We start from the raw sequence: 21,632 nt of genomic DNA on the forward strand, positions 1-21,632 counted from the left end.
TCTTTTTTTCTGGTTGTGAAAATGTCTATGGTTCATGGAGAAAAACCAGACACCATAAACTCAAACCTTCAGAGAATCGTCAGCATGATCCTGAGAAAAAAAACATTTTACATTTCTTCTGAACTATTCTAACATAGGAATAACATTAAGGAGAAAACACGAATGAAGAATAAGGAATATAACTGCCGTTGCAGTTATATTCAGGTAACTTGGGGAGCAGGAACTGTCTTGAAAAAAAAAGTTGTTGTACTTCCTTTTATGCAATTTATTTTCTTGCACTTTCTTGAACAGTAAAAATGATTGAAATCTAATAAATAATCTAATTTCAGCCAAATGGCTCCAACAAGGATTAAACACTAACCTTATAGATTTCTGGTTCCTTAATTTCCAACTTGGTGGCATTTGATGGCCTCCCTTGCTGTGAGGAATGTCCTTGACGTCCTTCAGAACGCTTTGGTCCCGTTAGCCACACCACGCCAAGAGCAAAATAAAATCCCAGGCCTATCCCAAGCAGCATCCCTCCAATGTAACTCGGCAGAGGCAACACGAAACATCCATAGAGCAGAAGAGTAAAGCCTGTGAGAGTGTAGTGTGGAATATCCGGGGCTGGCTCAGTACCTTCACATCTGTCAACACTGTCTTCACGGCCATTTACTGGAACTTGTTTACCTGTTCTGGTTTTATCGGTTCTGTCAAGAGCCTCTGCAATGGGGGACAATTCAAAGTCCTCATTGCTCAGGATGCAAAAGTCCTCGTCTTCCTGTTTGGCAAGAGCAGACATGGTGCACTTGTCCAGGGCCACAGAGAATGACTTGTTGGGGCTTTTAGTGTTAGCAGAGGAGTCATCAGGGGTAACTGAGGTCCAGCTGCTGGGGCTTTCGCTTCCATCCTCCTCCTTGATGCTGTAGTTGTTGTTGTTCTCCAGCTGACTGTTGATGGTGGTGAGTTCTGTGGCGCTGGATGAGAGCACCTTAGGCCGGTACAGGCTGCTGCCAACCAGGTTGCTACTCCTTTCATCCATCATCTTACTAAACAGCTGCAGAGGTTCTGAAATGGCTTCAGAAAGGCGGCGCTTGGTGTCCTCAATTCGTGCCTCGACTTCAGAAACCTTGAAGAAGCTGCGGCTGTCTGGGGAGGTAAGTGGCGAGGAGGGCGCAGTTTTAGAATCACTAGCTAGCGACGCAGCAGCAGCAGCAGGCAGTCGAGATTGTGCAAACTGCTTAAAGAGTTGCAGGTTGAGGCGCGACTCTGGCAGACGGTAGGATGAGGATGAAGAGGATGACTCCTGGGATGTATCCGAGGATAAAGACTTCACAAGATTCTTCATGAGTTGTCTGTGTCTTAATGAGGTGGATGAGGCTCCATCGCGAGGGTCGGTGTCAGAGGAGGGATTTTTTAGCAGACTTAGAACTGGTTTTTCAATAGAAGGGTAGCTTAAAGACTTTGTGGGCGAAGAATTGGAAGAGGTTTTGTCAAAACTGTATGTGGATCGGGTCTGCGAAGGAGGACTGCGATGTTTTGAACTAGGAGAGAGTCTGGATGATGCAGGTGTCACGCCTGAACTAGGAGACGGTTGAAGAGAGCCCCCTTCAAACATTTCCTCGCTCGCTTCAATAGCCGTCACTACATTTGAGTCATTTAAAACAGATGAATTGCTGGTCACAGTTGTGCAATTCAATTCCTCCTCTTCCTCCTCTTCCTCCTTCCCCAAAGCAGAGAAGTGGATGGTGATGCTCTCCTTTGACAGGGATCCCTGGACCTGGAGCTTTGGACCCATGGCAGGTGGCTGCTTGTTTGAGTTTGAGCTGACTCCATAGTTGGGATGCTGGCTGGTCATTTCAGTTCCCCCCCTGAGTTAATCTGCAGAAAGGAATGAAGGTCAAATCCACTTCAACACAACACTTCTGTATTAAATGATTCACAACAGTTTCCCCCACAAATTTTGACATGTCTCCAAATTAGTCTAAATTAAAGTTGCAAAGATTTGTTTGCGTCGTCAAAACTGTTCTTGAGGTTTCTTCAAAGATTTTTTTTGTAAAATCTTCATGACCTGCAAATTAATATCAAACGTATCAAAGTTTGCGTCACACTTTCTCCATAAAAATGTGAAAGAAACATATCAAAACCTTTATCTAAGAAATACTGAGGTAAAATCAAACAAGAAAAACCTACTACATTGAAATAAAAGGGCAGGATTCAGTTTCCTGCATCCACTGAATGGAGATTTTTAGGTTCAGATGGGTTGTGGTGAATCTCTGCTTTGCTAATTTTAAAAGGAAATGAATCAGTCATTAATAATAATTCAATAAAATCCATCTAAAAATTCAAACCTCAACCTAAACCTCCATTTTCATTGGAATAACCAAGAAAACAGTAAATCTATTTTGCTCTGCTAAACTTTTTTTTATTATAAGCAACAAAACGACATGATGTGCTGATGGGGCATTCACGTTTTTTTTTTATGTTTAAGACATTGTTTAACCTTCTTCTTATCAGCTGCGTCGCTTCTCTGATATAACAGCAGCCTGCGGTGAAACCACTCCCTGACCTCCATATGATGAGAGAAATCCAATGAAAGCTTTACCTGAGCGCCCATCTGCCGTCAGAGAAGAGCTCAAAGTTTTCTCTACTGTAACACTGCAGGTTAAAAAACCCATTGGTGAAAATAATTTAAAGGCATATCAACCATAGATAAAGGGAAAAAAGATAAACAAGAACGATTCCTCAACAAATTAAAACAAAAAATAGTCAGCACAAGCAGGCAAAGATGGTAAAATCAAACCTAGATGAGAACAATCAAAGTAACTTCAACACTGCTATACCACTAACTACACAGAACATTTTGTAGGTGCAATAAAAATAGTCTTTGCTCTCCCAAAGTTCCACATAAAAACAGATTTGTGACTTAAAGTCCTGAGTAAAGCATTCAGAGACACTCTCTCCACTCAGCATTCAGTCTGACACACCATCCCACCTCACACAACATGTCAATAATCCTGTCAGCTAAAGTCCAAAGAATGAACAAAAGCGCTGGTGGCTGATGAGTCTCGCATGATGCTTCATGACTCAAGAGTACTTGGAACACGAAAATAAGATCATGAAGCAACGAAAAAGCAAAGATTTATCTGTTTTTGCCAATTTTCTAATAATATAGTTCTTGATAAATGTTCATTTCTTCTGCATTTTCTTGTTATAAAGTTTAATAGAAATCTTCAGCGTGTCCCACTCACAGATTCAACTCTGCTTTCATCTCGTTGTCCCAATGCTCCTCCTTTAGCCTCTTTGTGACGTGCTTTGTTGGAGAGAACAGTACGACGGTCCTCAGTTTTGACCTCTTAAACTCATCCTAACCAGTTGTTGTCGTATGGGCGGCACAGTCTGACAGCATATAGTCTCCATGAAACCAACAGCATTATGATGAGGTTTCATTCAGGTAAGAAGTGACTTCAAATTGGATTGACTGAAGGGCCAGAGATGGTCGCAGATTGGAAAAAAGAGACAACTTACAAGTCAACAGTGGTATAAAAAGGTGGATGATGTGGGATCAGTGTCAGAACAGTAACTAGACTTTCTCAACCTCTGTTAAATAACATTACAAACACTTAAAGTATTGATTCCAGAAAATGGGAGGTTGGAGCTTTTTAAAGGTAATGATATCTAAGTATCAACAATCAAAAAAAAGGTTAGCAACATCAGAAGCATTTGATTGCAATGTTTCAACCTAAAACAGGAGCTATCAGATGGCTGTCATGACTCCAAACATACAACCTGCTCACTACACTTTTGTTAACATGACTTTCAAAGTGGAATTTTACAGCCTTATAGGTAGGAATATTTGAAATGCCAAGAGAAAAGGGGTCAAACTCCTTCCAGGATTTGATCAACTGCTTTTTTTTTACTAAGTTACTCCGTTTACAGTGTGTGAGAACAACATGAATCGACTATCATGATAGCATGGTGAGTTTTCCTACAGCAAAAGCTCACCTGAAACCAGAAATCACATTTCATCTGGCTTTTTTTTGGAACTGGGACTAAAGGACCAAAGGAAACGTGCTTCCGTGTGACTGCACACATTATTTCAACACCAAACAAGATGGTAAAAACAGCTGCTTCTGAAGAACATGAACTAATTGTACCTCCTACATAATCTTCTTAAGACTTCTGTTTTTTGTCCAAATCATCCGTGAAGGACGGAGGTTTTTGTTTGAAAGCCTTAAACAAGAGAAAAGTAAAGAGATGTCATGGAGCTTATTTATCCACAACACAAAGTTTGTTCCTAGCAAAATAAAAAAATAAAGGTGACTACATTAAAGAGAGGCCCTTTTTATACCAGTTTGCTTCATTTGAAACAGATTACCGATACGAGAAACTTAATCCTCAAACATAAATTCAAAAATGACTAAATTTGGGATTAAAGCCTGAAATCTGTCTTGTTTTCTTCCACACACCCAAAGGCTGAGGAAGTCCAACCGCCAGAGGTAGAGAAGTGCAAACACTGCTCAGGTTGCCAAGCAAGAGATAATAAGAAGTTGCACTTTGGATCCAGCCATTGACTAAGATTGTGTTTTCTGGTGCTTTGGATTACCTTTAGCAAAGCTAAGCCAAAAGAGACAGAATCTCAAAGCCCAGAGCTCCCATCACTGCTAAGATTCATTCACAGTTGTGTTGCTCACATGTTGATAAGTTAGGAAGTTCTGAGAGTTTAACGTGATGGAAGAATGCAGGACAAAGGTGTGATAGGTCTTTCATCAACACACGAGGATGACTTTTTGTCTGCACAGTGAAGGTAAACTGTAGGTAGGGACTACATTGACAGGGTTTTTCCTGTTTGTCCCAGATATCTAATGAAAAAATGTTGGCTGAGACAAGAAAATCGAGGGTTTGATTCTGCAGGCAGGTCTTAAAGACTGAAAACAGCACTCTTTGCCTTCCTGCTTTACATACAGGTTTGGGTTGGTGGTTAAATCCCCAAACAATTCCTGAGCGCAGGTGCGACAGCTGCTCACCGCTCCCTTAAGACACTAACTAAATGCAGAGAACAAGAGCTCCAGGCACTGCTCCTTTATGTTAGCTTCGTTTCTCTGCATCACAGGTTTTGGGGGATATCTAAATGTAAAAGCATTTTAACTTTCTGTTTAATAATTACCAAAACATCTGACTGGAAAAAGCACAGAGAACAAGTAAGAAACAAAAGATTGAGGAATGCTGGCAAACAGGAAATGCAGTCAGAGATGGGAGGCTGTGAGCTCAGAGTCTCTCAACAGTCAAACAGCTGCAACTTCACAGGTTAGAAATTATACCCAACCTTACTCTGCAGAGCCAGAAATGCATGACATAGTTAAAAAAATAAAAATAAAAAAGATTAATTTATGTTCACTGCCGTAATCCACTCATCTATGAAAATGTTGTTTGGAAATCTGTGAGTTAGTGCAACACAAAGTCCCTGAAAACATCAGCTTGATTAATGGTTTGTGACCTCTGAACAAAGATCTAAAATGTCAAATAGTTTTTTGCTGTTTACCAATGTAAACACAAGAGAAGGTTCGTTCTTAACTCTTTCAAACCTGTCATGGTTGGTTTTAGATTCGTTTTTTGAAGGAAGTTTTAAGGTTTGGAGTGTCTAATGAGGTGACAGTTTTGACGTCTTTGTTTCCTAAGATCAGGTTAAAAACGCTACGTAACAACCACCAACACAAAGACTGTTTAGGTGAGAAACAAACTCCAGTAAGCAGCTTGTTTATAACTGGTTAAGATAGTCATCTATATAAGTGCATCAGTGATCAGTGACGGCCTGCAGGGTATCTGTTGTTGTAGATCCCATCAGTGAGAACACTGTGGATTGTGAGGTGAATGTGACAACGTCCGTCAAGACCAGGAAGTTCAAACATTAAAAAACAGTAAATGTAAGGAAAACTATTGCTGAAAAACTGAAACTCTGGCTTTAAACAGGAACAACTACAAAAACTATCACCTTCACTCATTGTTACTGACTATGAAATATAAGCAAATTGGAATAGAGTTAAAGCCCCGTTCTGATCAATTTCTGTCCATGTTCGTACAGCAGTCCAGATTTTGTTGGTGTTACATGATCATTGAGTGCATATTAGAACTGGATAGAGTGACCCCTCCCCCCTCTTATTTTAAACAGGACGTATCCGCTGGTTCCACGAAGCCAAAATCCCATAGACGTCTGAAGAGAAGTACCGAATTCAGCAAATACTCAGTCATTCTATTGGTCAGAATAACCATTCTTGCTCTGTTACCTTTTTTTTAACATGTTCTTGGTAATACTATATTTTATATTTATATATTTTTAGTAGTCCATTATTATTCAAGTTATAAACTGGCCAATCAGATGCCTCAATAAAAGAATTTGTTCCCCCATCAAATGTTCAAAATGTTTGATGGACTTTTCAAGTGGTAGGGGTGTGGACTTCCAGGAAGCTCACTCTTGACTGGTTAGAGTGGTTGCCATAGAAATGTTGACTCTAACTGACTATGATCACTGCTTACTGAGGAAGAAAATGTGACGTGAACTGATGTAAAAAATGGCAACTGAATTGACTTCATTTCATTGGAGCCATGATTGGCGACGTCCGTTCACCAGGTCCAGTTCTCAGATACAGTCAATGTAGAAGATGCAATCTGTGCTTAAATAGTTAAAGACATAAACAAACACTGGTTATAACTGGACGGCATCAAAAAGCTGCTACGTAGATCAACTTCCCTCACAAACCTCAGGTATGCTCGGAGTTGCTAAAAAGCTTTGATACAAAAAAAGCAGGTAATCAGAACCACTAAAGCATATGTGTCAAACTCAAGGCCCGGGGGCCAAAGGTGGCCCGCCATGTCATTTTATGTGGCCCGCGAAAGCATGAAAGTTTTTAATTTCTTAAAATAAAAATAAAATAAAAATTGGTGTGTATTTATTCATATCTAGGGGGAATTGGACTTGAAATATCAAATTGGTTAACTATACATTAGGACTTTAAACACTGTCCATATAACTTAACCTGACAGAGTCAAATTTAAAAGGATTTATGGTAGAGTAACAAGCACACATGTTTTCTATGTAACTGTAATTGTCACTTTAAAAAGTTATAATGAATAAATGAGTTATTTAACATTAAGGAGTAGTTACATTTATTTTTCATTGCATTTAGTTACATGTATAAGTTCTATCTGGCCCTTTGAGGACAGACACTATGCCGATGTGGCCCTCTGTGAAAATGAGTTTGACACTGCACTAAAGTGCTGCTGCACTGAAGTATACTGTGTAGGAAAACAGGATTAATGTGCAGTTTTTATTAAGATTTGCTAAAAATTTGCCTGCAGGTCTTAGCAGGCATCTAGATTTCTTGTACATTTAATACATGTCTGACTTAAAAACCTGATTTAAGATCAATCGCCTTGAGCAGTAATAAACAACAAATCTACTAGAAGAGATGCTGATAAAAGAAACAGATGTTTTATCAAATGGTCCAGGATTTGATTCTGTTTCACTCAGAAATAGTTCCTCAGAATAACCCATGGAAGGTTTGCTTTTCAAATGTTTTAATGGCTGCAATGGTTAATGACACCAAGCTTCTAAAGCCATGTGAGATACTTTATATCCTGCAGAGAAAAACTGTCCCATAACTTGATCTCTTTTGTCATTTCCTGTTTTCCAGTTAGAAGTTTCATTTTTAGATTTTGTCTCCGAATCTGCCTTTAATGTCTGCAGAACAAAACAAAACCAGAACTAACTTTACAGAAAACAGTCTGTACCAATTATCCTAAGCTGAGTTTTGCAAAGGGAACATCATAAAACAAAACATACCAGGATATTAGACAGTAGAAATCAAATGAAAACAACACGCTCATTAAATATCAAGAGTGCCTCTCCTTTAAATAAAGGCCACAACACACAGAGAATGAATTGACAAAGTTTGTCTAAAAGTTCTTAAACAGGACTTTGGGAAATAGTTAAAGTTGTAAATGTTTTCTGTTCTGGTTCAAAGGCTTTGGGGTTTTGAAGTGAACAGAAAACCAGTTCTTCTGCTTCAAGTACTGACTTTTTCTACAGCTATGTCATGACAGAAATCTGCCACCTGGAAACATCATATGGAAATGAGACAAAAGCAAATGCAGACGAAGAGGGCTTTATGGGTAATGGAAGGCACAATAGCATGACTTCCTTTGCAGTCAGGTGAGAATGTGAGGAAAAAGTTACAGCAGTTTGCTGCTGGAGTCCAAACCCAAAAAATGGACAACATAACTGCTTTCTGTGAAGACTGCTGGACAGACTGAAAGGACGGTGTTGTTGTTGAATGTAAGAATGGCTCAGCAGATCTTAAACCGGTGAATGACTGCATGAAACGGTTAGGCACAGCCTTCTTTTGAGAGACGGCATGTGGACTCCACACAACTCAAATTAACTGCAAATGTATAAAGGGAGATTTCCAAAGCATTTCTGCTCCACGCTGCCTGACAATGAACGCACTGTAGTTTTGTGAATGATGTCTCAGAATCAAGCAAAGACCTCTGAAGAGTTATTTATAGAGGGGCTATATTTGTACATCTGCCCACCTCCTACAGTGCGTCTGTCACTTTCTGCTGGTGAAAGTGTTCATTAGGATGACGGAAGCGAGACGAGACTGCTGTTGCTGCAAAGGGACGGAAGCACCTGAAAATCTGTGTTAGCAGGCAGTCTCAAACCATTTCCTGATGTGTCCGTAATGGTCGTCACAGCGGTGAGACGACTAAAAGGAGGAAACTGAGCCAGAATGTGATGCTTCTGGTAAGAGAGAGCTGCACCAACAAAGATGTATGCTAAAAAACAATTCTGATCGTCTTCTGCGCTGTCAAAAGTGGTCTTTTAACTATGATTATACCGTTTTTACTGCATTTGGAGCTTTTACACCACCTGGAGCAGAACAATTTTACAGATTGTATGTATAGATACCAGCTCGGACGAGGAAAACAAAGACGTACATGGATCAATTTGTCTACACGTGGATGCATGGGAATGGAGCGGAGCAGGGAGCGTATTTTCCATATTACAAATACGTCCTTTTTCCAACGATCATTTTGGTCTGCTCCCAATTCACAAAGATTTGAATCAAGAAATACTAAGAAATAAAATTGTGAACTTAATTTTCCTTATACATGTCCTCCATCATCTGAAAAAAATGCCACTAGAAAATGTTAAACACCAAAAAACACTATTTCATTGGAGTGGGTCATTATTTAAGAAGAAAACTTCTTTATAAACCATAATTTTGACTTGGATGTTGTGTAATGACAGCCGTGGTGGCAACTAGTTTGAGAGAATGTTATTTTAGCCTTTTGGATGAGGCTAAAATAACAAATCAAAACAGTTTTAGTTCATCGTCAAGAGCACTCCCTATTTAATTTAAAAGTGTGAAAGAACTGCTAAACGGGTGGTTTTTATCCTCAGAATTCGCTATTTGAAATGACCAAATTGTTATTGCCGACTGGAAACCTGGTTACTGGTACTCAGACAGCAGATTTTTAATAGATCTCAATCAAAAATGTTAAACAGTTGTCAGATTCCTGAAATTGTTGTTTAGAGACAGACGTCCAGGTAAACAACAATTAAAAAAACAACCTGCACAGGTGCTGACACATGTTAGTGTTTCCTGTCTTTCATCAGAACACGTGTGTTTGGATGATCATAATCACAAACCTCTGAGTCATATCTGGTTCCTTATTTTGAAAAATTATACCAAAAAGTATTAGTTTAGAACAAACCAAGCGTGTTTTCCCTTCGTGAACTGTTCAACTCGCAGCTGGAGGTTCTTGTCCAGCCCACCCCGCTCATTGGACATTAATGTATCTTAATGCAGGGGTGTCCAACCCCTTACCTGTCCTTCTGTCTGCTGATTACCTGGACTGAGTGTGTTTCCTCCATAAGAGGCTGTGATGTCAGGCCTGTTTGGAAAAGAATCAGGATGGCTGACCGCACGACCTGGACCCTGCAGGAGACATACAGCAGTGCTTCTATGTCTGGAGGGATGGTGGATATCATAATGTCTGTTGATTCACTAGCATGCATCCATCCATCCATCCATCCATCCATCCATCTTCCTCCGCTTATCCGGGACCGAGTCGCGGGGGCAGCAGTCTAAACAGTGATGCCCAGACTTCCCTCTCCCCGGCCACTTCCTCCAGCTCCTCTGGGGGGCCCCCGAGGTGTTCCCAGGGCAGCCGAAAGACGTAGTCTCTCCAGCGTGTCCTGGGTCTTCCCCGGGGCCTCCGTCCAGTGGGACATGCCCGGAACACCACTCCAGGGAGGCGTCCCGACTAGATGCCTGAGCCACCTCAACTGGCTCCTTTCGATGAGGAGGAGAAGCGGTTCTACTCCGAGCTCTCCGCGGGTGAGTACCCTATCTCTACGGGAACGCCCAGCCACCCTACGGAGGAAGCTCAATTCAGCCGCTTGCATTCGGGACCATGCAGACTGCTGCTAGTGAATCCAAGGTCATGGAACTGGAGTCTGAAAAAATTAATCACTGCAAGACTGCCCAGCTCAAACATTTTTCACATTTCATTTAATAATTGAACTAATTATTTTACTTGAAAACCCAAAGAGCCACAATGGAGGGATGAAATAGCCACCATGCCGCTCTGGAACTTCAGGTTTCTGACTCTTGATCTAGGCGACCAAAAACTACAGTGTGGGTAAGAAGAATCCCTTCACCAACATGTTCTACAAGGAAAAAAATTAAAGTCATTTAAGGAATTTAGGGAAGATGTCATGAACCCAATGGCAAAGCAGGGAGTGACTGTTGGTGTGTTTTGGAAATCAAAACGTCACGCTGTTAGAAAGGGAGGTTTGTTTTTTTTATTACTTTTCACCCAAATAGGCCGAGTCAGGAGTCTGGAAACCATGAAAAGCCACGGGGCCAAAAGTCCAAACACAGCTAGCATATGACAGAGGCATGAAGTTTGGATTTTCTGGAAGTGCTGGAAAGAACTTCCTTTGATGGAAAACATCTTTTATTATACAACTTTTTTACTCAGTTTACCAAACAAAGTGCGTTTCTAAAACCCGTTGTTTGAAAGCTCGATGGGTCACAGAGTTAAAGCCAGGGTTAACATGCAACCAGTAAACAACAGAAGGGCTCTGCCTCTGACCACAGTAACTGGAACATGGTCCCTACAGCAACGTGAAATATAAATGTTCCAGACTCCCTAAAAAGATAAAAGCACCACAACCTGTTTAACTGCATCGCAGAAATAGCAGAAGTGTTTGTTAAAGAGGTGAAAGATCTTTAGCTGCAACTAGTTCCAGAGTGAAATGGCTACTATGGTGACTGTCAGCCTGTGATGGATGATAGCTTTAGCAACTAAAGCCACAAATGACTGTAAGATCTGACCGATAGTTGTTTTAACGCTGTTGCCAGGCAAGAAAAGAAGATTTCTTCTCCAAATCATTTTAATACTGAAGTCATAACTGCCTTTTCTCTGCACCTGCAGCAGCAAACCTCCCTCCATCTGCAACAACCCCGTTCCTCTTTTGGCAAAGACACGAGTTTCTGATAAATAATTCTTACTTTTCAACAGAAATACCAACTGTACCACATATATGAACCAAATGTAAAGCCATGGTAGAGCAGAGATACAAGCAAAGGACTTTATCCAGTTAAGATAAAGACATTAAAGAATGTTTAGTTTGTTTCCTACAAAAAAATCTAACTTAAAAATGTAAATAAAATATAACAGTTTCCACCTTTTCATATTTCTGCACCCATAATCTCCTCAACATTATTTTAAGTATTTGTAAAACGCGTTTTTTTTATTTTTTTTAACTGTATTCACTTTATACAGAGAAGGTCAGCAGACGTTTGAGCAATCACAAAAACGAGCTTTCATCACAAACCCCTGCAGCCAAAAAGCCTCCACAGCATTTAAAGCATTTAAAGCTCATTAGCTGTCAGAGTAAATGTAAAAAGTCAAAGTCCACATCTGTCCAGCCTGAAGTTAAGCTCCACCTTTAACATTTTTAATGGTTCTAAAGTGATAAATTCTGCCTGCATTGTTTTAGTTTAACCTCGCTTGATTTTCATTCGAACGTTTAACATTTGATTCTCACCAAATCACAATCTTCATTAATATTTTAAAGACTCTTTAAAGGGTTTCAAGCCAAAATGATCAAGACATATGAATTATTGCAACATTCTGCTGTCATATTGTCCGTTACCTCAAATTAAAAACAACAAGATTGTTTGTGAAGAATCTTAAAAGTATCAAATATCAAGAACCGACATGCAGCCAATTAAATTCACAAAATCCAACTAATACAAACTAAACAGATACAGACAACTAAAAGTATTAATATTTTGTGTCAAATTTATACAAAAAAGATTTTTGTTTTTGGAAACTCAAAATTTGTCATTTTATTCATCAAATTCATTGAGGTTGACTTGAGTTTCTTTACGTTTGGCTCCTTTAAAGCCTGTTCATGCAGTTCTAGTTGGATTGAGGGTTGAACTTTCCCGTTATTGTTTTCTTTTTTCATGTAACTAATAGATTTACAGGAGAGTTTGTGTTAAAATATTTTGGGTTAACATCCTGAAACAGATTTTGATTCTATTCTGATTCAAAAGGACTAAAACGGTCTGAGCAGCAAGAACTGGAAAAATAAAGAAATAGGAGAATTTCAGATCTATTCCACAAATGGAAATGTCTCTTCAAGGAGCAAAACGACAGGTTGACATGTTGGGTAAGGTGGGCCCAGCAGGGTTTGCTCCACCCCTGTCACGTGGCCGACGTACCCTTGAGCAAGGCTCCAGACAAACAACGCTATAATGGAGCTGCTCAGTGAGTACTGTTGTCCAGGACAACAGTACTCACTGAGCAGCTCGGAAAGGAGAGTTTACCTTCAAACGAACGCATGAATGAAAGGTTAAACTAATCCACAGCTTCAGCCTCTGTTAAACCACACTGTGTGTTGCTCGCTAAACACGAACAACACACAGACCACAAAGGAAACTGTTGAGGGGAGAGATGACCCAATAACACAGAGATGAGCTGATAAAAAAACACAAGACAGAGTCCATGCACGACAGGTTATTTAGCATTTCAAAGATGCCTGGAGGACCGATCAACACCTCAGTGTTATCGGTTTTGACTTTGGAACTTTACAAAAGATGCTCAGGGTCCACTTGTAACAAAGTCTTTTTTCTTCCGATTTGATCTAAAGCTTCTATGCTGTAAATAACAAATCTGTGTTCTGGCGTGTTAACAGTTAAAGACCCACAATGAAAATCCTGTTTTTGGTGTTTTTAAAATGTCTCTATTGCATGGAAGGCCTATATAAAGAAAATTAAGATTAAAGTTGCATTTCTGAGTATTTCTCGATTCAAACATTTGTAAATCGAGAGCAGCCCAAAAAAAATGCAGTTTGAAAGAGATCTCATTAGAGGCTATATTCAGCGGGTCACAAGCTCCCTGCTCCGCTTCATTCTGATGCATCCACTTGCAGACAAATAGAACCATGTACTTCTAAAACTGGATCCCTGGATAGCTCCGATACTTCTTGCCACTTTTTTGCTCAGCTAATGTTAGATTGGGGGTGTGAGGGGCTGTAAAGGCCGTGTCACACAGCTTCTAAGTAGATTTTGCACATATTGCATGGATGGAACTTGGTCATACGTTAATATATCTGGAAAAAGTAAGAAAAGTTGTAGTTCTTTAGGTCAAATTTTAATGAATGAACCACATTAAAACCAAGAAGAAGTATGACTAAACCACACAATGAAATCATTACTCACTGTAGAACATGAATTGTTCATTTACATAATTTTAACATGATATGTGGGCCTGATGTACAATACAAAAGTAAAAAAAGAAAAACGGACAAAATACGTATTTCATGCATGGATCCCGAAAGAACGAAATTTCTTACGTGGGAAATTCGCATAATGTACAAAGTGGCTGTGTGACACGGCCTTTAGCTAGCAGGAGAGAGTGTAGCCTGGCTGTGGATCCTGCCTCTGGCTCGTCTCTGCTCTGTACCTGACCGAGTACCTCGTCTCTGCTCCTGCTCCTACACCTGGCTGTGGATCCTGTCTACGGCGCGACTCCGCGCCCCCGGCCCTCCCCCCAATTTCGTCTGGATGAAGCTCGTCTGCTGGACTTTATACATGTAGTTGTAGTGTTAGATAAGTTAATTCTTCTCTATGAGTTCTGGTAAATCGCCTGTCCGTCCTGGGGGAGGATCCCTCCTTCATGTGGGCACCCCTGAGGTTTCTTCGTTTTTTCCGGAATCCGTTTTTTTTAAGAGTTACCGCGAAGGGGGGTCTAAGGGCAGGGATGTCCAGTTTGGCTTAGTCAGTTTGTTAGTTCAATTTAATATTTTCCTATTGAATTCTATGTATTCATGATCCTTTTGATTTTATGTTAAACTTTTTCAATGACCTATACGAAAGCCCATTGAGACGACTGTTGTTGTGAATTCGGGCTATACAAATAAAATTGAATTGAATTGAATTGAATTAAACAAAGGGATGATGGGAAATGAGGGTAGGCTTACTCCCCACAGTCAAACCCACAACTCAGATGCAAATTTCGAATAAACTACTGCCGCTCTGCAGAAACTATGTCCTAAAAAACGACATAATCCTACTTGAAAGACTACCGGGAACGCTTTGAAAATAGATCAAAAGATGATCAGAGTGGGGCTTTAAAGAGTAACGCCACATGTTTCATTAACAGAAACCTTTCTGGTGGTACTTTAAAGTGGGTTTTCAGCATTATTCTTGGTTTTCCAGAGCTCCACATTCCCTCCTCTGTCTGTACTTTGCCCCCTCTCAGGTCATTTGTGGCTCTGGAAACGGATCAATAATGAGTTTAGGTTTACTGGCAAAGTGCTTACCTTGTATCCTCAGTGCCATTCAATCCAGCCTGAGACTTGCATCTGCCTGTGGCGGAGTCAGGTTTCATACATCCATGATGCTCAGGGTGCCTCAGAAAAAGCCTCTGCCACATCAGAAACAGACCAAATCACGATTTGAGGCTAAAAGATCCACGATTTGAGGAGCTTCTCGAGTCCCCCTGAGATCTTAGCGGCCCGCGGAAGAACCATATGGCACAAGAAAAGCATCTAACCCGAGTTAAAATGACAGTTCTGTTCGGGGGAAACAAAGTTAATCGACCGACGTGTCAGTCAAAAACCGTTTTGATCTTTAATTGGAAACAACGGCTGGAAAAACCAGCTTTTCTCGTGAAGCAGGCGCGCGAGACCAGTTCGATCACCACAAATGACACACTTTTTTGTTGCTGTTGTTGCTCAAAACTATCTTTAAAGTGAGTTTAAATAACACCTCACCGTCAAAAGGATGAATTAAAGTCGGCTTCGAGGCGAAATAAGTCAAAAATTGACGGAGAGTCACCTCATCAAACTCTCACACACACACACACATCGCTTAGTGTTTGGAACAGAATGAACGGCTCAAAGTTAGCTTACCGAAAGTAGGAGGCTTCATTTTGTCCGGGGTGTTCCGAAAATGAACCAAATTTAAAAAAATGTTTATATATATTGTAAAAATAACGAATTTTTTGGCACTAAGGTGTTGTCAGCTCCACGTACCAAACGCATCAAGTCGTGCTGTTGACAATCCACCAACTGAGTCAGTTCCTTAAAGAAAAAAGTAGCTGGAATCTGTCCAGGCCAAACTAATCGATTGCAGCACCAGGATGCGCCGCTTTCCATGGGATTGAACCGAGCGGACGATTATTCGACGGAGCGTCTTTTCAGGCCTGAATCCGATGGCAAAGCGTTAACAGAATAAAATGCAAAAACTTTTCGAGATGTCGTAAAGTGTTTTGATATTCATCCACACCGACGAAAATAAACGTATTAAAAGTTTGCCCAACTGACAGTTTTCCCGAAACTAAAAAGTAAAATGAAGCATGTTTTATAAATTTATTTATATTAATAGAATTACTTCAAGCAGGTGAGATTTTGCAGTCAGGTTTACAAATTAATATATTACCAAAACAAAAACTGACATGATAGATTTAAAAAAAAAAGAGACAGATTTAATATTTTCTAAAGTTAAAATTCAGTCCTGAGGTTTGAAATGCTGTGTCGCCATCTCGTGTTAAGAAACGACGTCTGTGTCGAGGTTCACTTGTCAGCAACGAAGCACAATTTAGATGAGCATTTTTCTGGTTTCTGTGACACTTTTTTTCTAACCAGAAATGTTGGGTCAACTCTTTACACTAATGACAGCACGTCAGCAAGCACCCCAGCATATAAACCTTCTCCTCATCATGACATTAATCTGCTGTCTGCCCCAGCACACTTGTCTTATTTTGAAAAAACAAACTGTGGAATAAATGATGTCGCAATACTATTACACAACAGCAAAACCGTCTCATTCATGGACATATCACTGTTTCAAATCCATTAACAACATATACATTTCCTTTTTTATATCTCCCTAACTACCAGCAACTACCATGTCATCCTATTAAATTAACTTCTTTCAGTATCTACGTACATACATTTGGGGCTTTTCTGTAGTACCAAATGTGAAGGAGTGAGGCTCTGGGAATTGTAGTTTTATGGATTGAAAAAATAAAGAATGGGCACAATTTTTTTTCTCTGGTAGTCAGGGGGAGATGGAAACATCCTGCAGGTCTTTATTTTAAAAGTATAGTCAATGAATTAAGTATCACCTGTAATTTAAAGCAGTAACGTTCAGTTTGTTTGACTTTTACAAATGTGCAAAATGCATGCGTTATTCAGTATTTTCCAGCACATGTCAGTTTCACATGCTACTCCGGTCAAAAAAGTGTTTGATGGAAAAGGCCAGGTCCACTGTGTAAGCCAGCAGCGAAATGGTGCAGAGCACCGTTTCCGTGATGATCAGCTCCATGCTGCCCTTTAGGCCTCGCAGCTGCAGTATCTTGGTGAAACAAATCACCGTGGCCAACATGTAGAACAGCACGCCACTCAGCGTGAAGCCAGTCAAAAACCTGTCAAAAGGTAGGAGGCATCGCCCGGTCAGGTCACCTAAAATCACCAACAGCGTGACGAGAGACATGAAGACACAGGATACGTAGCACACACCCAGCACCCAAGTCTGCCAAGTATGTCCCTCGCCGGACAGCTCACTGATGGTCTTCACGACCAATGTTATATTTTGGCAGCCCCCCCACAGCTGGAGGATCTTGAGCATCCCAGGCAGGCTGCCCATGTAGCCTTTCTGCTCCTGAGCCTGTGAGCCGAGCATGACAGACTCTGAGGTGTAGGCCACTGCAGTGAGACAAGAGGCAACCGTTGCCACCACATTGCGGCCAAATGCCTTCTCGTGAGGCATCACCTTCCAAGGGAAGTAAACAGAGGCGCTGAGGCTCATCAGGGCCCCGTACACTGCCACCGTCACTGTCAGGTTCTTCCAGGAAATTGGGATGAGGCTGTGAAACTGAATGATGCTGAGAACGTGGATGAGAAACGTCAGCGTGAAGAAGAAACACCAGGTGAACATGCAGAAGGTCCTGAACACGTTGCTGTCGGTGTGCTCCACGGCGGCGAGGCTGAAGGCTACGCCGCCGGCAATGACCTCCCATGTCCGCGTCAGAAAAAGCGGACTGGTGAAGTCCCGGGCCTCCAGGACAATCACAGGCATGGTGAGTGTGAGCAATCCAGGGGGCACCTGAGGTCCACCTTCTCCGGGTTCTTCAAAATGTGGTCACAAAAAAAAAAGCTTAGCCACTTAGATCCTGTGATATCTGTCCGACCATCAATCCTGAAAAAAAAGTTCAATTCAAACATGAAAAAAAAAAAGACAAAAGTTAGATGAAGAGATGAATCCTTTTTTTTTAAGTTCTCCACTCAGTCTGGTCCTCCTTCAAAGAGAGTCACGGTTTGAAATAATACCTCTTGCTCTGTATTTTATGAAGCGGAATGTTGCAGTGAAACTAAACCTCGCCTACTTCCTGTTTAAGGCTGTGGCAGCTCACTTTCAGTCTTACAGGAGGCTGATGCAAAGGACCACAATAAACGTGAATGCAAACAGAGTTATCTGCCACCTACACTCACTTCTCACGAAATCATCTTCCCTTTTTTCTGAGACCCCGGTAGTAAATTAGAATTGTTTGAGGACATGCAGGCTTGTTCTTGCAGAATAAACAAGCGTTTCTTCACTCATCTGTGGTGAACCTGAATCCTCTCGACTCCCCTGAGAGACGAAGCTGATTTTTGCAAAGAACATTCCTTCCTCTTCGTACTGAGACTTGGAAAAATGAGCCGAGATGGGTGAATGGAAATGAGTGTGGGTGCAAGCGGCAAGGTGCACGTTTAGCGGTGCCTTATTCTCTGACGGCACGAGCATGGCTTTGCTTATTCTGATGCAAACGGATGATTTTATCTAATTTGTTTAGAAAAATCAAAACTTTGATTTTCGTGTCAGATGTCTGTCTTTCTTCACCAGATTTGTCAGTTTAGTGGTTAATATTTACAGGTATTTGAAGTAACTTTTAAATAAAATAAAAAAACACAGCAGGAATCTGAATTAGATGCACCAAAAATCTATACATTTAATTGCAATAAAAATGTTTATCCACAGCAAACTGTCCGCACCAGAACAGTTTTTATCCAACTGCAATAAACAATTTAAACATGTCTGGGAAATGTTAAACCTGGATCTTATTTATTAGACTGCTTAAATTGTGCAGCGATGGATATTTAATTTGAATTTTTTAACACCTTAATTGGGTATCCTGATATTTTTTTAAACAAAAATGCACTTGTATTTAGCAACAAATGATTTTTTAGTTTGTGTTTTTAGTTATTAATCCACTTTCTTTATATTTGAATGTATTTTCAGTTGTAAGTTTTTACCATAGTTTGTTTAAGGTATGAGTGTTGCATAGATCAGAAACCACTGAATTTCATTGTAACCTCTGACAATGACAAATGAAGGTGAAGCAAGATGTTTGATTTTTTTTTTGTAAAGCACCTTTTGTCACTGAGCACTCTGTTGTTAATTATTCAATTGAATCTTGCGAAATTTTGAACATCATATTTCTAGCAAAAAAGTAGTTGTGCGTCTTTATGTTTTAATGTTTTTGAAACAATTGGTCCTAAATAATTCCATATTTCTGTCAGAGAAAGACAATCAGAATAACTGAGATCAAATATTAATCCGTTTCTGCTGTGTGAGTAATAATGTTTTCATTGTCCTTTTAAAAAGGGCTTAAGTTTTTCTTGATGGCGTTTGTGGTGCCTCTAACTGTTTTTGTGTGTGCATTGTCTGAGACTCAGGAAGAATATTTTTCAATTTTGCTATTAGGTTTCTGAAAACCGAAAACCCCCTCAAAATTATTTTAAAAGGTTTCCTTTCAACAAAAGACTCTGGTATGAAGAGATTCCTAAATACTCTTTCCTCACAGCAGAGCCAGGCCTAAAGTTTCTTTTAGAAGTTACTTTTATAAGTATTCCTTATGTGAATGCGCATGGGTCACAGGTCATATGTGCTAACGGAGTGTTAACGGAATGGTGAAGAGTGGGTTGGGTCTTTATTGTAATATTGTGCATGTTTTTTATTTTAAATGTTAATGCGCTTCGAGAAGCACATTTTTATAAATAAAGTTTGTTTTGACTTGATTTGGATTCTTTTAAATGAAGCTATATGACAACCTAAAAATATCTTTAACTTGTTATTCTGGAAATGAATGACTTCCTTCTAAATGTGAAACTGAGCCGAGGAACAAAACTGACCAAAACGCAAAATGTGAGGATAGCTGTGTCTAAAGACTCAGTCATTTTGGTCGTGTTATCCAAGGATTCTGTTCTTTGCAGCAGCTCAACTTAAAAAGGTTGATCTAGAAGACGTAGCAGTGAAACTTTTTCTAGATCAATCTTTTAAAGTCCAAATACTTTAAAGAAATGAATCCTGCCAAAAAATGAAACAGTAACATTTCAGTAGCAAACAGAGGAGATGTGGTTTTTGCCCTGCTTTTATACGTTAATGCAAACGTTCCACAACAAGATGAGCAACGGTGGCAGACACTCTTCATGATGCACTTCAGGGGTGTTTTGCAGTGTTTTTGGCAGGATGTGACTGCAAACCTGCAACATTAGCAGAGCATCGGAGACAGGAAGTAGCATTTGTGCCTCCGGAATCAACTCCTTTTTTTTTTTTAAAGCTGTCACTTTATTCACAGTTCGGTTTCAGAACTGACAACTTTCATTTGTTACAAGCACACACAAACCTCCACAGATATGAACTAATTTAAAAAATCGTCGCAGGCATACTGTACAGTAACACATAGTTTTACCGCTATAATAGATTTAAATACATGACTTTAACCATCCCAATGCTGTCAATTTAACTATTAAACTCTCTAAATGACAAAATATTTTACATCTGTGGAGACTTCAATATCGATCTGATAAACCCCAGCAAACATAAAGCCACCGACGACTTTATCAGCAGAATGTATGCTATGAGTTTATATCCAACCATAACAAGACCCAGCAGAATCACTACTCAAAGTGCTACTGTCATTGATAATATTTTTACAAATAATATAGAATACACTCATATGAGTGGACTAATGAGATGTGACATAACTGATCATTTACCAGTTTTTTCACTATTTGACATCAAGGTGAAGACAAAGAAAATGATAAAAGAACCAGTCTACAAAAGGCTAAGAAATGAAAAAAACATGAATGCTCTAAATAATGACTTATCCAGACAAAACTGGAACTCTGTGTACAGAGAGAAAGATGTCGATATTGCTTATAAATGTTTTTTAGAAATATTTAGCTCACTTTACAATAAGAACTGTCCAATTCATAAATTCAAGAACAAATTTGCCAAATGCCCTTAGTTAACCACCGGTCTACAAATACTTGTAAAAAGAAAAATAATCTCTATAAAAAATTCTTAAAACAGAGGACAAGAGAAACTGAACAAAGATATAAGTCGTATGAAAATAAACTAACTGAAATAACACGTTACAGTAAAAAAGTGTACTTTAATAATCTACTGAATGAAAATAAATACAACGTAAATCGAGTTTGGGAAGTATTAAATAACATCATTAAAAAATGGGACAAAAAAGCGAACTTATCCAGATTATTTACAGATGAGAAGGGTCAAAGCCATGACATCAATGTAGCAGCAAACGGTCTCAATAACTACTTTGTAAACGTGGGTCCAGAGTTGGCAGCGGAAATTCCAAAATGCAAAACTAGCAAAGACACGCATCGACAGGATCCCACACTCAATCTTTCTCTCTGATGTGAACGAAAATGAGCTGATATCAATTGTGAATAATTTCAAGTGTAAAAACTCAAAGGATTGTGAGGATATAGATATGAAGGTGGTGAAAAAAGTCATTTATAGTGTATCTAAGCCTCTAACATACATATGTAACGTATCATTACAAACTGGGAGATTCCCAAACCAAATGAAAATAGCCAAAGTGATTCCTATCTATAAGAGTGGAGACAAACATCAATTTACAAACTATAGACCTGTTTCTCTTCTTCCACAATTCTCAAACATTTTAGAAAAAATATTCAATGATAAATTAGCTTTATTTATTGAAAAACATAACATTATAAATGAAAACCAATATGGTTTTAGAGAAAATAGATCAACTTC

General features: G+C 39.6%; 2 protein-coding genes across 4 annotated transcripts in view; both read right to left on the minus strand.

Annotated features, from left to right (window-relative positions):
* Nucleotides 1–15,639, minus strand: part of LOC101158917 (testis-expressed protein 2) — a 32,507-nt gene extending 16,868 nt beyond the window's left edge. For 2 of the 3 annotated variants that reach the window (XM_011485739.3, XM_011485645.3), the window contains exons 1-3: nt 15,473–15,639; nt 14,882–14,985; nt 362–1,860 (exon numbers count right to left, since the gene is read on the minus strand). In XM_011485739.3, coding sequence (XP_011484041.1) covers nt 362–1,837 — 1,476 coding nt within the window. In that variant the 5' untranslated portion in view covers nt 1,838–1,860; nt 14,882–14,985; nt 15,473–15,639. Of the gene's footprint in view, nt 1–361; nt 1,861–9,889; nt 9,976–14,881; nt 14,986–15,472 lie in introns of those variants that run through there. The other variant, XM_023954716.1, reaches the window with a different exon arrangement.
* Nucleotides 15,640–16,781: 1,142 nt separating this feature from the next.
* Nucleotides 16,782–17,642, minus strand: LOC101159165 (myeloid-associated differentiation marker homolog). The gene has a single exon (XM_011491617.1). The coding sequence runs from the start codon at nt 17,640–17,642 to the stop codon at nt 16,782–16,784; it is 861 nt and encodes a 286-aa protein (XP_011489919.1).
* Between the last annotated feature and the right edge of the window lie 3,990 nt (nt 17,643–21,632).

This window comes from Oryzias latipes, chromosome 1, assembly GCF_002234675.1.
Source record: "Oryzias latipes chromosome 1, ASM223467v1".
Taxonomy (NCBI): Eukaryota; Metazoa; Chordata; class Actinopteri; order Beloniformes; family Adrianichthyidae; genus Oryzias; species Oryzias latipes.